General features: G+C 36.4%; 1 protein-coding gene across 2 annotated transcripts in view; it reads left to right on the plus strand.

The window, feature by feature from the left end:
* Positions 1–15,143, plus strand: part of NELL2 (neural EGFL like 2) — a 378,516-nt gene that overhangs the window by 139,806 nt on the left and 223,567 nt on the right. For both annotated transcript variants that reach the window (XM_027093487.1, XM_027093488.1), the window contains 3 exons: positions 4,242–4,333; positions 7,472–7,574; positions 14,254–14,382. In XM_027093487.1, the coding sequence (XP_026949288.1) occupies positions 4,242–4,333; positions 7,472–7,574; positions 14,254–14,382 (324 nt within the window). The remainder of the gene's footprint in view (positions 1–4,241; positions 4,334–7,471; positions 7,575–14,253; positions 14,383–15,143) is intronic.

The raw sequence follows: 15,143 nt of genomic DNA on the forward strand, positions 1-15,143 counted from the left end.
TGTGTGTGTGTGTGTGTGTGTGTGTGTGTGTGTGTGTGTGTGTATGAGAGTCATAGTGAATATGCCTTTGACATTGGCTAATATTAATAATTTAAGAGTAGCAGTAGTGCTATGGGTTAGTCTGACTGCATGGGGGCTTAGCTTCTTAGTCTGCAAGGGGATAAGACTGTATCAATGAATTAATACCCTTCCCCGTAGAGGCTTCATTACCTTCGAATATGTACATGTAATATACTCAGTAAATCACTTAGCATAGATCTTTGAAAATGCAGCCTAGTTGGCATAATTCTGCTTTAAGCTGGTAAATGATTTGGACATAGGAATCCAGAGTTATGTCACAAGAAACTTATTGCTATATATGCACACACCAGCACACACACACACACACACACACACCCCAAAACTAGGAAAGAAATGAAGCCTCTATGAACATGTTAATGCAGTTGAATTGAAGAAGAAATCAATACAGCAAAATGATTATTCCTTTGTTGTTTTGTTGAGGAAGTGATTTCTTATACTGTGCTGGGGAAGGGTAAGCAGGGAGGTGCAGTTCAGTTAGGGAATTCTAGAGACTTTCTTGCAGTCAGTGTGGTAGCCACATCATTATTATCCCTGAGGCTTTGTCCCTGATACCTACAGGGGCTAGCCTTGGTTAAAATCAAGGCAACACCTAATCTGTTTCCTCTCCTCTGTTTTAACACTTGATCTGTCCAGTTCCTTCATTTTGCCTTCTCCTTGCTTATGGATCTCATTTTGATAAGCTATCTGGGTTTTTTTTTTTTTTAAATAGAGCTGTATTTTTTAAATGTCTCAATTTTCCCTCTTTAAAATTTATTTTTACTGTGTTCCACTCTCTCATGCTCTTGTAAGCAACCTATCCTTGTAAACTATTTCTATTCATGGTCTAAATTGAATTACTGTGATAGCTACCAGTGCTGGGGGTTGGTTATTCTTTCTCCTGGACACCCCACACACCCCACCTGTCTTTCTCTGTCCTACTCTGTACCCCAGGAGCTGGACTTCTGCAGACTGTATCACCCTGGTCTCCTTGCCAGCTGGCTTTGGGTAGGGTTTGCCAATGGGATGCACTGGCAGGAAATAGGAAGGCCAGAGGAGAGAGAGTTGGCCGTGTGTCTCCCCTGCTCCTTCCCTGCACCAGGCTGGGTTTCTGGTGGTACCTGTGTCTCTCATGATTTCGACTCCCGCTGGGCTGCCTCTCCTTCATAACTCTGGCTCACTGTGGGCTCCAATAAAACCATTTCCTCTCCCTGTTCCTTATCCCTGGGGTGATGATGACTTGTCGCTATTGCCAGAGTCTGGGTCCTTCTCCAGCCCTTGTTTCCTCACCTTTGATCCAGTGCCCCCGCCCCCGCCCCCAGTTTACCACTTGGTCTCCTGTGTTTACCTGTCACTTATGAATTTCTCAGTTATAGCACTTGAGCTTGGCTTTTATTATAGTTAGTTGTGAACGAGTCTGTCTTCCCAACTCAGTAGTGAGGGGTAGAAACATGTCTCTTTCATCTTTGAATCCTAGCACCTAGCAGACTACCTGGCATGTTAGCAGGAGCTCAGTACGTATTTGTTAAATGTATCAACAGATTAATACGACTTTTACTCCTGCAGTCTACTCCTACGTCCCAGAGCCATCCTTATGGATTTTCAAGATTCCCTGTAGTATTTTTTAGGAATGATTAGGAATATATACCTGTATATGTATATATGTATGTATATATTTCTGAGTTTCTTAACATTTTTCCCCTAAAGAACCTAGGGAAGGCATACCCTGATGGCATTACTAGGTATTTAGCGTAAACCTCAGAATTATGGAGAATCACAGCAACTGATCAAAAAAGAAACGAGACAAAAATCACTCACTTTGGGTTCTTTCTAAGCCAAATTCACCCTGTTTGTGCTGATTGCTTGAAAGGAAATGAAGCAATTGTGATCTCATTCGTTTTGTGCTTCTCGCTCTGCCAAGCTCCATTTGGTGCCCTATTGTCTCACAAGTTGCCTATTTGAGTCTTTTGAATTAAGAGTTTAGAGCAGAAGGTCCATCTGCTCTGCATGAGTATTAAATTATCATAAGACTTTGTATAAGAAGAATTTACCTTTGTGGTTTTACAGTGTTTCCTTTTCCCTCTGCTCTAAGAAAGACTTGGAACATCATATTTTTTTCTTCAACGTACCCTTGGACCTGAATAGACTGCAGTTACCGAGTTGTATAATATAATAGGCTTAGGAACCTTTGACTGGCAGGTGCTGAATAGAAGAAGGTTTTATTTATTCTCCTTATCTTATAAAATGTGGTACTTAAGTATAATTGAACATGCCATAAGCCAGATCTTGGTACTTTGAGGTTATTGAATCTCATAAGAAAAAACAAAGCACAATCTTAAAAATTACACGTTGGATATAGACATTTTACAGTCAATCAGGTTCATTAAGTAAATGCACATGCTATTGTAATTCATATATGATAGATAGTATGCAACTGACAACTCCCTATTTTCATTTTGAATATTCATGAGTGAGCAAGCTTCAGCCAGCTTTTAAGTAATATAATTTATGCAAGTAAGTTGTATTCACTTCCAACAACCTCCAAAACTTTAAAATCAATTTTCCAGTAATATATACTATGTAGTGAAATTTGTTAATAAAAGCTGAGTAAGGAGATCAGCTGAAGGATGGCATTTTTAAAATGTGCATGCTTTCCATTATTTAAATGTGCAGCTTTTAAATAAGCAGTTAACTTTTGGGCAAAGATGAAAGTTGGCTTAAATATGAATATTTCTACAACCATATATATACTCAATATTTAATAGAAGTATGTCTAATTTCTTTGTTATAAATTTTTTTAGGCAATGTGATACTTTTAAAGATAATGGGATATATAAATTCTGAAGAGGGACTTTATTCTAACTCACACAATGGAATTAAAAGGAAATATACACACCCCTTTTGTAAAATCCATGTAGTTAAAATTAAAAATTGGATTTAGTAAATAGGGCTAACAAACTGCTTGAGTTTTTTTCCTATCAGATGACTGCTTCCTCTGGTCTTTTGAAGTGATTAGCTTGGGTTGATCTAGATGTTACGGAGCTCCAAAGCATCTACAATATTGAGTGTCCTTTGAAAGGAAAACAGTGCAAATCTGTGAAAACAAAAGTTGGTTCAGAGTCTTAGAATGGAGGGCTAAGCCCAAGAAGGATACTGAAAGTTAAGCTTAATTAGCTTCAGGGTAAATCTGTCTCTGTTTAGGTGATGAGTCAACATAGGTAGTGTGAAACATTCATTTCAAAACAAGCAAACAGTTTCCATTGGCTAAATGTTTGCTGTGAATTGTAAATATTTTGAAAGTCTCAAAAAAATTCTTTGATACTTTGTATGCATCTTCACTCATTAAAAATGTTTTCACCACTGAGTCTGAAGTTCTATCTTAAAATTTTATTTAATTGTGATGGAAGCAAGGCAGGCCCAGATTAAGACCTTTCAACATCTTAAATAGGGTGCCTTAACCCACATGTACTTACAAATAAATGATACTAACCCATAAAACATAACATTTACATGTATGTACTGGAATTAAAATAGTTTCTTTCTAATTTTCTGTTTTAAAATTCTGTAATGGGGCTTCCCTGGTGGTGCAGTGGTTGAGAGTCCGCCTGCTGATGCAGGGGACACGGGTTCGTGCCCCGGTCCGGGACGATCCCACATGCTACGGAGCAGCTGGGCCCGTGAGCCATGGCTGCTGAGCCTGCGCGTCCGGAGCCTGTGTTCCACAACGGGAGAGGCCACAACAGTGAGAGGCCCGCGTACCGCAAAAAAAAAAAAAAAAAAATTCTGTAATGGTATATAAAAATGAACTTTTCTCATATTTGTGTTGCCCCTGATTTGTAGCTCTTTGAGCACCTGCTTAATGTGCCCTGAAGTGGGACATCATCTAACAGGCAAGTAATTAGCTTTGAGTCTGCTTATCAGCACTCCTTTTTCAGAGTTTAATTCTGACTTACCATTGCCCCTTATCCTTTTTGTACCTTATTTTACTCTCTGAACTTAATGGGCATGAAAATAACTTGAGCCTACACGTGCCTTATATTGGGTTGAATTTAGGTTTACAGTTACTCAAACACCTTGAAAAGTCACAAGGACATGTGAAATATTGTGGCAAAATGATCTGAACACCTGTAAGCTATTTTTCTTAATGAAACATTTAAAAAATATATTTTTTTTTTACTCCAAAGCTATATGCCAATTTCGTGGACGAACCTATTTTGAAGGAGAAAGAAATACGGTCTACTCCTCTTCTGGCGTATGTGTTCTCTATGAGTGCCAGGTAAGGAAGCTCTTCATGTGTGTTTCAAATTTCTTTCCGTTACCTGAACACAGTAAATGTTCCTTTAAAAATCTCACCCTTGTAATACCTTTAAAATTCTAAGGCAAAGAGAAAATTTAAGATGATAATTATAGCTCAAATGTATAGAAATTCTCATTGTTTTTGCAATCATGTAAATTAGTGGTTGTAAAATAATTTTCCCAATAAATAAAAACACTCTTTTGTCATATTAAAGTTTTATGAAGTTGTCTTACATTTTCCAAACACAAATCAACTCCTTGTTTGCTGTTTTGAAGAAAATGTATTAGATAAAATTAGACTCGGCCTGTTCTCACTCTTGCTTTTGACTCGTGATAAATATCTGTCCAATTAAAATCAGAACCAAATTTACCGAATAAAAATTAGGTGTTGGATGGAGATGAGATTGATATTGATCTTAATTCCTTTGGGAGGAATCTTTTAAATAATTTTAAGGGGAATGTTTTATACATGTGCTTTTGACATATGCTTCTGAAGCAAACGTGATTCATTTTAAGTCTGCTTCTTGACCTACTAATTGAAAAACTAAATATGTTTCATAACACTTTTCACATTTACCTTTTATAAACTATGATTTTATATTCCTTGACCATAATGTTATATTTCAAGCCGTATTCTGTCTAAAGGAAACTGTCTACATGTAAAGTTTCTGCTTTAGGGTTCATTTACATTTGATCCTTAATTTTCTTCTTCAAATGCCTCCTGTACATGGTTTGTGGGGATGATTTAGTATGTATAGGTTATTTGGAAAATTAAGATAAGTGATTTACTCTGCTGGCAATAAACTGTGAGCATTCATATGATTAAGTGTTGGGGAAAGGAAAATCCTCAGAATTTTGCCAAGGTAAGTTGAATCTGAAAAATCCAGCTGTATACCTCGTGCATCTTAAGTTGGAAGACATTTGGGATAAGCAAGGCAGAGACATAAAGATGCAAAACTGTGACAGATTTGGTTTCTGGAACGTGAAAGCTCTGATTTGTCCATGTCCGTTATAAGGTATTCTAGTTGCTTCTTTTGGCTTTAAATAAGCTCTCCCATGATGTAGGTTACCATCTTAAAGTTAAGGGAGCTGGGGCATAGGAACACTAACACAATTGCTGAAGCTATATTTCCAGATGGATTTTTCTCCGTCAGCATCCCTTCACCAATGCTGTTTTGAGTGGAGCAGGTCCCACGGTAGATATAAGGATTGGAAGGCTTGGAGTGAGATCTAGCAACACCAAGGAAATCTGAGAAATTTTACTTCAAGGAAGGTGGAAAACTTTTATCAGCTGGTTTCTAAGTAAACTCTAACTTTGAAATATCAGCCCTAAATCTGAAAATTGTGAGGGCATTTGAAGATTCTCCACTTTGTGTGTGTGTGTGTTCTTTTCATTTGACAAATGTATTCCATAATACTGATAATTATGATCTAAAATTTACTGAGATAGTTTCCTATTTGATTTTAAAATACCTATAAAGTGATTTTATTTTAAATTCGATTTGTGAGAAGTCTGTGTATAGGCAACTCTGCAGGTGCTTAATAAATATTGGGTGAATGAATAAATGTTACCATTTATTTGCTCAAACAAAAGAAATCACTTCCTACCCTCTAATGCTGTGCTGTCCAGTAGAAATATGATGCAAGCCACACATGTGATTTTTATTTGGGCTAAATTTTCTGTATTCAACCCCATATATCCAAAATATTATCATTTCTAATATAATCAATATAAAATTCTTAATGAAATATTTTACATTATTTTATCATACAAAGTTGTCAGAATCTTGTAGCTAGTGGCTGTGGATTCTACAGCACAGCTCTACCAGAATTTCATAAGCTTTTGTATTCTTCACTAAATTCTTGACATTAAGGACTCCCATTGTTTTTTCTCCCTTCAGGCCCCTGAGCTATTTTACATAATTGTCATCTCTCTCAGGCTTCCATTTTCTGGGCTGTCAATTCTAGTCCTTCTTTGTTCCTTTATTGTCAGTTTTGTGGCCTTGATAATGTGTCCTGGGGGGTCTGTGAGTTTCATAGTAACACAGAAAAACACGGTGGTCCTGAAAAGAAGATTATCAGAATGGATATTACCGTCAAACCAAAGGAAGAATAGCGTTTGACTCCACTGTATACATGTCTTCTGACACTTTCTTTCTTTTTTTTTCCTGCCATTATGGTGACTTGGAGAAGGTCCTTTCCATTGATAAGCCAGGAAGAGGGAGATATTGAAATTACGATTTCTTCAATAAAAGCAGTACTTATAGAAATGATATCTAAAAAGCTAAGCTATTGAGCAGTATTAAAACAGAAGCCTTCAAGTTCCAACGGTTATTTTATTACTTATGTATTGGTAAGCATAGTATAACAGTTAATGACCCTCGCTCTTAAAGAGACTGGAGGTTGACAGTATAGAAGCAAAATGTTTGCTTCAAGGGCAGTGCTGTTACATTTATCAGAAAAGTATTCTGTTCTGTATTTTGGTTTCTCTTTGAGAAGGGTTTTATCTGCTTCGGTGGCTAGAACTATAATCGTTTTACATTGATTTATTCATTCATTCAGGAAAAGTTTTCGATTGCTTATTATATGCCAGAAAAAATGCAAGACATTCATGCTCAAGAGACATAAATCCTGCCCTCATTTTCCTTATAGTTTTGTGAGAGATCCCCAATGTTCCTCATCACACTCACTTGGGATAATCTATAACAGTTTAGGAAACTTTGAAATGAGAATGTTTAAAAAGCCCGGGTTTTATTTATTGTTTTTTCCAAAGTGAGCTATTGATAGAATTCAAGCTGTATCTTTGACACAGTTGTCATCTGGATGTGCAAATATGTTGTAAACTAACAGAATCTTTCAGGATTACCCTGATGTTTGGAAATTGAAGGTATGGCTGCAGCGTGGCATGCTTCCATTCCCAGAGCTGCTTGTCCATTTGAAAGGCTTTCCAGTTGTCATTTAATGTTATTTTGCAAGTGAGTGTGTGACCTGTGCAGAGGTTCTCAGGGTGAAAATTTTACTCTCATGTTCGAAGAAATTTCTTGGATGTCGGATCTGGAAACTTCTGAGTTATTCCTAATTAAGAGGTTTGAAGCTTTTATTTTCTGTTGTCTGACAGGACCAGACCATGAAGCTGGTTGAGAGTTCAGGCTGTCCAGCTCTGGATTGTCCAGAGTCTCATCAGATTACCTTGTCTCATAGCTGTTGCAAAGTTTGTAAAGGTAAGGCTTGTCTGTAAAATAAAATTTATGTGCATGAGTCATTCTAAGAGGCTACTTCAACTGACAGGAAATAGAACTTTTTATAATCAAGTTATTTCCAAAGACTATCGAATTAAAATCGAGATGCTCCCATGCATTTCTGCAGGGTGTATTGTATCTGTCTCAAGCTCTGGGTTTCTATACTTCTCTCTGTGTACTTGTCCTGAGTCAGCATGGCATTGTTGAAAACACTTACACAACAGTGCTGAGTTATTTTATTGTTTCTTTTTTTTGCTGGGGGTGGGGGGCAATTTCCTTTCTTTTCTCTTCAGTCTGATTTTATAATTGTCTGAGCATAATTCCCATGTTGTTCAAATCCCTCTCTTCACAATTCCACTCTCCTTCACTGATAGGCTTCTACACTACCAAGAAGAGAGAGGCCATCAGACATGCATTGCTTATTCTGTGTTGCCTCTATGATGATAAGCCTATGACCAATAAGTAGAAGAAACTTAGATTTTTAGTTCAGGATAAGAAAACAGTAAAACTTGAGGTATTCAGAAATGCAGTGGGCTGCCCAGGAGGCAGTGAGTTGCCCATCACTAAAGATTCTTAAACTTGGTATTTTGTTATAGATTTAAGTATTAAACTAAAGGATTAATTATATGGAATTTTTATGTTCCTTACCAATCATGAAATTATATGTGCCTTCTTGTGTTATCCTGAAATTATGTGTTTGTGAATCTGTCTCCTTCATTGGATTTTGCACCTTGAGGTCCAAAAGGTAACAGGCTGGGTCTTTATATTCATCTCTATATTCTTAATACCTAGTATGACACCTGGGATGTAGCTGAGACTCATAACTCATGTAGTTGGTACTGCATAACAGTGCCTTAAATGAGCTACTCGCACTTGTTTTAATACTAGCCTTTATTGGTGCAAAATAAAACTTAAATGGAAAAAAGTAAGAAAAAGAAACTTTATAAAACATATACTATTTTGTTTCCTTTTAATCTCATCTATTAAAAAGGAAACATAAGATCCCTCTCTCCCATTTTTAGGAGGGTGGTACAGTTTTTTCATTTTCTTTTTAGCTACTTCTTCCATCCATTCAATTAAGACGGCCTGATTGCATCCATTTCTTTTTAAAGAGCCTTAATACATTACCAAGAGCAAATTAAGAATGGAAAAGCTAGCTACAAAACTGGTTACATTTAAATTGCCTATAGTTTTAAAAATTAATATGTTTACACAGCCCACTCAAAATATCAATACAATGACAAAATATACTGTGACCTACACCCCCTCCACCTGAGATCCTGATATCATTGATACGTGACCGGCCAGAGCCAGAACCAAACTCAGGTTTGGCTTCTCATTGCTCAAAAGTCAATGTTCTGGAGACAAGGTTTGGTGGAAAAAGAAAGATGTATTATTCAGAAAGCCGGCAACCTGGGAAGATGGACTAGTGTCCCCAAAACCATCTCCGAGTTGCCAGTTAGGGGACAAGAGTTTATAAAGGAAAAGTTTCAGAGGTGTGCAGTAGGGGGCTATGTGTGGAGCAGCACAGTCTGCTTCGATAATTGCCTTGAAATTGGTGGTGCAGTGGTCTGGTCCGAGTCACCTTGATTGTGTAGGGAGAGCAGTTGTCTGTAGCTGCAGGCTTGAAATGTCCTGTAGTTCCTGGAATTTCTCAAGCATGTAGAAGGTTATTCTTTAAGCATTTAATCATATTATAGCTTAGTCAGGCCTAGATCATAGGTTTTTCTCAAAATGTAACTGGGGCTTCCAATATGGAGTTGCCTTCGCTAAGGCAGAAGCTCAAAGACCTTTTCGTAATTCCTGAATAAGTGTTTCAGAGCCAGATTTCAGATATATGGGATGGAGCCTTGGTATCACCTTAAAAAACACTCTTCAATAAATTATTTTGCTCAGCCTGGATTGAGAACCTCTGGTTTAGAACTGGAACTGAAATTGGACAAGTTGGCCTTTCTTGAAACATTTAGCACCGTTTAAAATAAAGGTTGCTTCCATTTCTGACTTCAAATAAATAGAATAAACAAATGAGTCCTCCTGGTATTCTCTGACTTTTAAACTAAAAAACGTCAAGTTTTGAAGGCTTAAAGTTTGAATCAACTCCTACACACCTATTGTGACAAATTCATTTGTAGTAAGGTTGGCCTCCAGTTTCCAGGCCTGTCTGCCTAGTGCTAAAGATGCCATGTTCACATCTGAAAAACTAAGTTGTTCAACAACAGTTAGTAAATATTCCCTGAGGGCAGAGCATGAGATTAAATTGTTGACCTTTCCACTGGAGGCTCCACCGGTGGTTGGAAACCAAGCTGTGCACCGAAATAAGGCTCCAAACTTCTAGGCACCAAGTCAAATCCAGCCAGGGCTGTTTTCTAGGTACCCTGCTGTCTTCCATTGTAGCAGCTCAGGAACAGTGGAGCAGGAATGTTCTTTTCACTTTTTTCATATTTGAGAGCTCTTTCAAGGAAGCTTATGACAAATTACAACACAACAGAGACTTCATGATACAGCGAGGACTCTGACTTAGAAAGGTACAGAAATAACGTGAAACTATATGTTTTCATATCTCAGCCCGTCCCATTCTTCTTCTCCTCCCTTGGCCGCCCCTTTCTCTGCTTACAGACCATCAAGTCCTATTCACTGGAAGCCCAACTTTAATTTAGCATTGACTTTGTCGTGCCTTACACTTAGAAGTGATAGAGGCACCGTGTGCATAAGGCTGAGTGGGTGTAAATTGTTTGCACCCAACTTCTGGACAATTCATAGTTTCCCACATCATTCAATTACATCTTCATGATTCTTGTTATCTGTGTACCACAAATAACATTATTTAGTTAATGTTTTAATGTCTACTGTTAGTCAACTCATTTTGTGAAAATTTACTTTTATTCCTAAGCAGTAGTATCCATGAAATAATGGGATTATTTGTTAGATTCATGTATTTTTTTATACACATTTAAATAATTCCATTGCTATCAGTACTGTTTTTTTAAATGTTCATCCATGCACGTGAACTACCTTTTGGGAAAAATCAGGATTATCCATCATCTTGCAGACGATACTGATATGAGTTAATATTCTTTCAGGTACAATTGATAGAATACCCAATGCAACTGATTTAAGCAAACAATGGAATACATGGCCCCAGTGAGTGGCTTGACTCAGATCTCAAATCTCGCCCCTTTGCTTAGATGCATCTTTCTGTTTGTCTCCTCTGAGGTGGCCTTATTTTCAGACTCTGTGTGTTCCCTGACATTCTTATGCTCACGTTATTATGATACTCAAGTAGGTGGAAGAGAAAGTTCAATATCCTCGTGAGTTGAACAAAGGTCCCAGAATTGAGTTTCAATTATCTGCGTTAACCTGAACTGCATCATTTGCTCAGACCTGAAGAAATTACTATGTCCATACCAGTGGGATGCTTTGACTGGTGTGGCCTTAACCAGTGGGCAGTGTAGTCCATTTTCCTGTAAGCACCTAGGCTAACAGTAGAGGTGAAGAGTTCATCCCAGGTATGACTAGGTTTTTGTTTTTTTGTGTTTTTTTTCCACAAAAAGGAGGAATAGACACCTGTAAGGCAAAACCAACAAATATTCACCTCAAAACTATTGCATTCTCTTTCTCCTGGTTATTATGCATAACATTTATTTATATTGTTCTTATGCATAATCTTTTGTATCTGACCCTTCCTTACCCTTTTGTATCCTCATTCATAGAAAAATGCTTATTAATATTTTATAGAAAGATCTAGTACACTTAATGAAAGAATCTCATGTAAATTTGGAAAGCTTAAAAGGAATAGAAAACTTGGTATCCTTGAGGTTAAAACCCAAAGGAGGAAATAAAAGAAAGACCTGATTGTATTAGATCATTAATTTATCCATTTATAGCAAATATTTGAATTTCCTCCTATGATAGGTATCTCAACACATTTGGCTTATGGCTTATTAGTAATACTCTAACTGCTTTAATTATTAACAAATGCTATACTATTACACTTTTACATAGATGATCTCATTTGAACCTTTTGCAAGGTAGACATTATCCTAATTTTACAGGTGAGAAAAGCTGAAGGTCTAGAAAGGTTAATTAACTTAAACAGCTAGTAATTTACATAGCCAGTAAGTGGTAGAGATCAGATGTAAATCCATGTCTTTCAACTCCAAAAACCAAGCACAGATGAGTAGGAATGTGGCTATAATGGTGGTAGGACTATGGTTTATTGCCAACCCATACTCTGATTTTTTTTGAAGTTTTTCCCTATAGATTGGAAACAAGCCTCTTTAACTGAATCTGAATTTTCTAACCATCAGTAGTTAACATTTTAACCTTGGCATTTTTGAATCTAAGCAGTAAAACAACCAATAGATTCAATCAACTTATTTCTTGAGAGACTAAATCAAAATAGCTATCTGACATTGTTTAGAGTAAATTAGTATTTGACAAAATTTTCAGTTTTCAAGTCTCCAGGTTAACTTAAAAAACTCATCTGATGAAAAGTGAAGTACTCCATAACTGAACCTAAAACAATGAAAAGTAGAATCATACTGTTATCTTATAGTTAGAAAATTCTTGCAGCAATTAAACACTGCATGGTGAGCGTGTGCATGATATTTGATGCTGAGATGAGGGGGTCTTACCATTACTTATACAGACGGGAAATGGATTGTAATAGAGGAGGCTTATGGCATAGACAGTGACAGCATGGATTGAACAGACTCTGAAAAATAGGAGAAGAGAAAATGCATCAAAATGAAGTGTTGAAAGATAGTTTTGAAAAATATAAACTTACGAAAGAAAAGTAGAAGTGCGTCAGGAACAGTTCCTGTTCTTAGTCACTGCTCTCTAAAAGTTGTTTGAAGCATTACAGGTAAACTTCTACAGATTTAGCGCTGTTAAAACATGGTCCCTTAATTCTCTGTGTATCTTGAGGAGTGGGCCAGTTTTTTTTTAGTAACATTGTTTTAATTTAGAATAAATATAAAGTGATTTTGTGGAACATTTTCATTTTAGGTTGATGATGTGCTGAGCTATTGGTATAGAGAATGAGGATGACTTTTTAGCTGAAATTATCCCTCATCAGGCATTGTAAGACACTGGAATACATTTTAAGAAATATGGTCTCAATTTAGCTACTTAAAGAAGGAAATAAAAAGACCCAAGGAGAAAACATGTTTAACTTTTCCTTTCCTTAAGAGTGAACCTTTTGCTTCTAAATTTTCAGCCTTAATCATGAGAATTTAGATTGTGAAGAATCTTGTCAAGAAAAGTTGTCAAGTGATTTCAGTGCTGTTATTGACTATGTATTTTTCCAATCTTTGTACACTCTGTTCTATTTTATTTTATTTCTGTAGAAATCACTAATTCTTTTGATTTTTCCTATCCTTTTTAAATGCATCACTGTATTTTGAGAGCCTCAGCCTTCCTAAGGCTTATTAAATTGTACAAACACTATTTTACTATACATTGTAGTTGCATTTCATGGGAGATTTGTTTTAACTCTGGGTCAATATTCAACATAGTCATTATGGGCACAAACCAATTGGAATGGACATCAACCATTGTGCTGAACCAGAGTATACCTTTTGGTTGTGGTATAGCTTAGTTCACCCTTTCACTGAATTACAGCACTGTATGGTAATTTGATAACAAGTAAGATGAGTGTAGAACTCACATCTTCATGATTTGCTCAAGTAAAAGTCTTTTCTTGCATGTAAGCAGATGAGTTTATTCTGAGCTACATGAAATGTATTCTTCTGGACCTCTTTTCTTTTATACATGGTGAAAAAATAATTCATTAGACAATGTAAAACTAGACAGAAAATTTATGCATCAAGCAATTTGAAAATTGTTTGAATGATGTATAATCATATAGTTTCCATTAAATATGGATTCCAGTGTTCCAGCTTTTTATTTCAGCATCTTAGATGATCTTTGAACAGGGATTCACACAGGAAAAAGAGATTTGAGAAATTACACATGATTGGTGTCACTGTTTATGAAATGTTCCATTTTTCTTTCCTCTACATAACGACTCTGGAATCTGTGAAATCTTTATAATTCATAAAAACTTTCTTTTTCTTTTGAGTGGACATACTTTGTCTTGCAGATTTCCTGAGAAAATTAGATTAAAGTGATGTGATTTTTTTTTATGCGTTTAGAGTTTTGTGGGTTTTTTTAAGGATGCCAAGTTGTCTGTTTCATTTCTTAAATACATAATGTGCACATCTCATCTGGCTTGGTCTGTATTACTCATAGTTATTGACAGTGTTCAATCAGTAATTCTCAGATCACTTTCCTTCCTCACTGTGTTGTCTTCTATATTGTAATCTTCATTTTGTACTCCAAGAATCTTTCTTTGTTTCCAATATTTGGAGGACTGTAATTGGAATATTAGGGACTAGAGATAGCATTTATAAAGTCAGAAATAGAGGAGACTTCAAGAAGGAATTAATTGAGTTAACTTCAAGAAGGAATTAATTGAGTTAAACACACTCAAAAACTTTTTAGTACACATAGCATATGGTCCTATAAACATTGGATGAAGATATCAACTTAATCGTTTAGAGAAATATACCTTCTAAATTAAAGAAAGATTTTAAGGAGACAAAGTTTATTTGCTTTGTTATGATTTTATTTACCCTAATAAGTTTCTTTTTTCTTGTAGGTTATGACTTTTGTTCTGAAAGGCATAACTGCATGGAGAATTCTGTCTGCAGAAATCTGAATGACAGGGCTGTTTGTAGCTGTCGAGATGGTTTTAGGGCTCTTCGAGAGGACAATGCCTACTGTGAAGGTAATCCTTGTAATGATGTGTAGCTTGGCTGTATAAATTTCCTAGGATTACTGCATGCAAAATTTATTAATTTCCCAGGTCGTCAAGTTGATGGGCCCATTAAAAGCAGTGAATTTAATCTGAAGCATATTAATCAGGTAAAAATAATTATCTTTCAAATTAAAGTTTTTCAGCTATCTGCTACATGTCAGACTAATCAGTTAATATGGCTGGGTTTCTTGAATTAGGACAGTGCTTCCACTGTGAAATTGCCTTCTTTTTTTCATAATTAGATATTCAGGTAGTTCACACATTGACATGATTACTGTGGCTTGCAGTTAGAATTGTAGTCAGATTTTTTCCGACAATGTTGCATAACAAAGACAGTCAATTAACAGGAACATAAAGTGCCCAGCACCATTTTTGTTTGCTGCTGTCTGTAATCTCAGTGGTTGTATTCATGCTCTGTGGTATTTTGTAAATAGCTCCAGTGGAGAAAATAATTTCCTAGTTATTTTAAAAATCTTAACTAATATCCCAGGTAGTTTACTGTCTCATTGAAACAGTCCAAATACAGTGATGGGGCCCCTGGCATTCACAAATTCTGTGGCTTTGACTGTTCGGGAAGACCCTAGAAATCCAAGAGATGTAGTAATTTATAATTTCCCCCCCAAGGCACACATTTGAGTCATTCTCATTAACTGTGTGACTAGCTAGTGGGTCTTGCAAGTACGAACACTGATATGGTGGTATCTGGGCACTTGGACAGTTTTGGACTTACT

Source organism: Aethalodelphis obliquidens, unplaced genomic scaffold (genome assembly GCF_003676395.1).
Source record: "Aethalodelphis obliquidens isolate GAN/ISIS:26980383/991018 unplaced genomic scaffold, ASM367639v1 scaffold84, whole genome shotgun sequence".
Taxonomy (NCBI): Eukaryota; Metazoa; Chordata; class Mammalia; order Artiodactyla; family Delphinidae; genus Aethalodelphis; species Aethalodelphis obliquidens.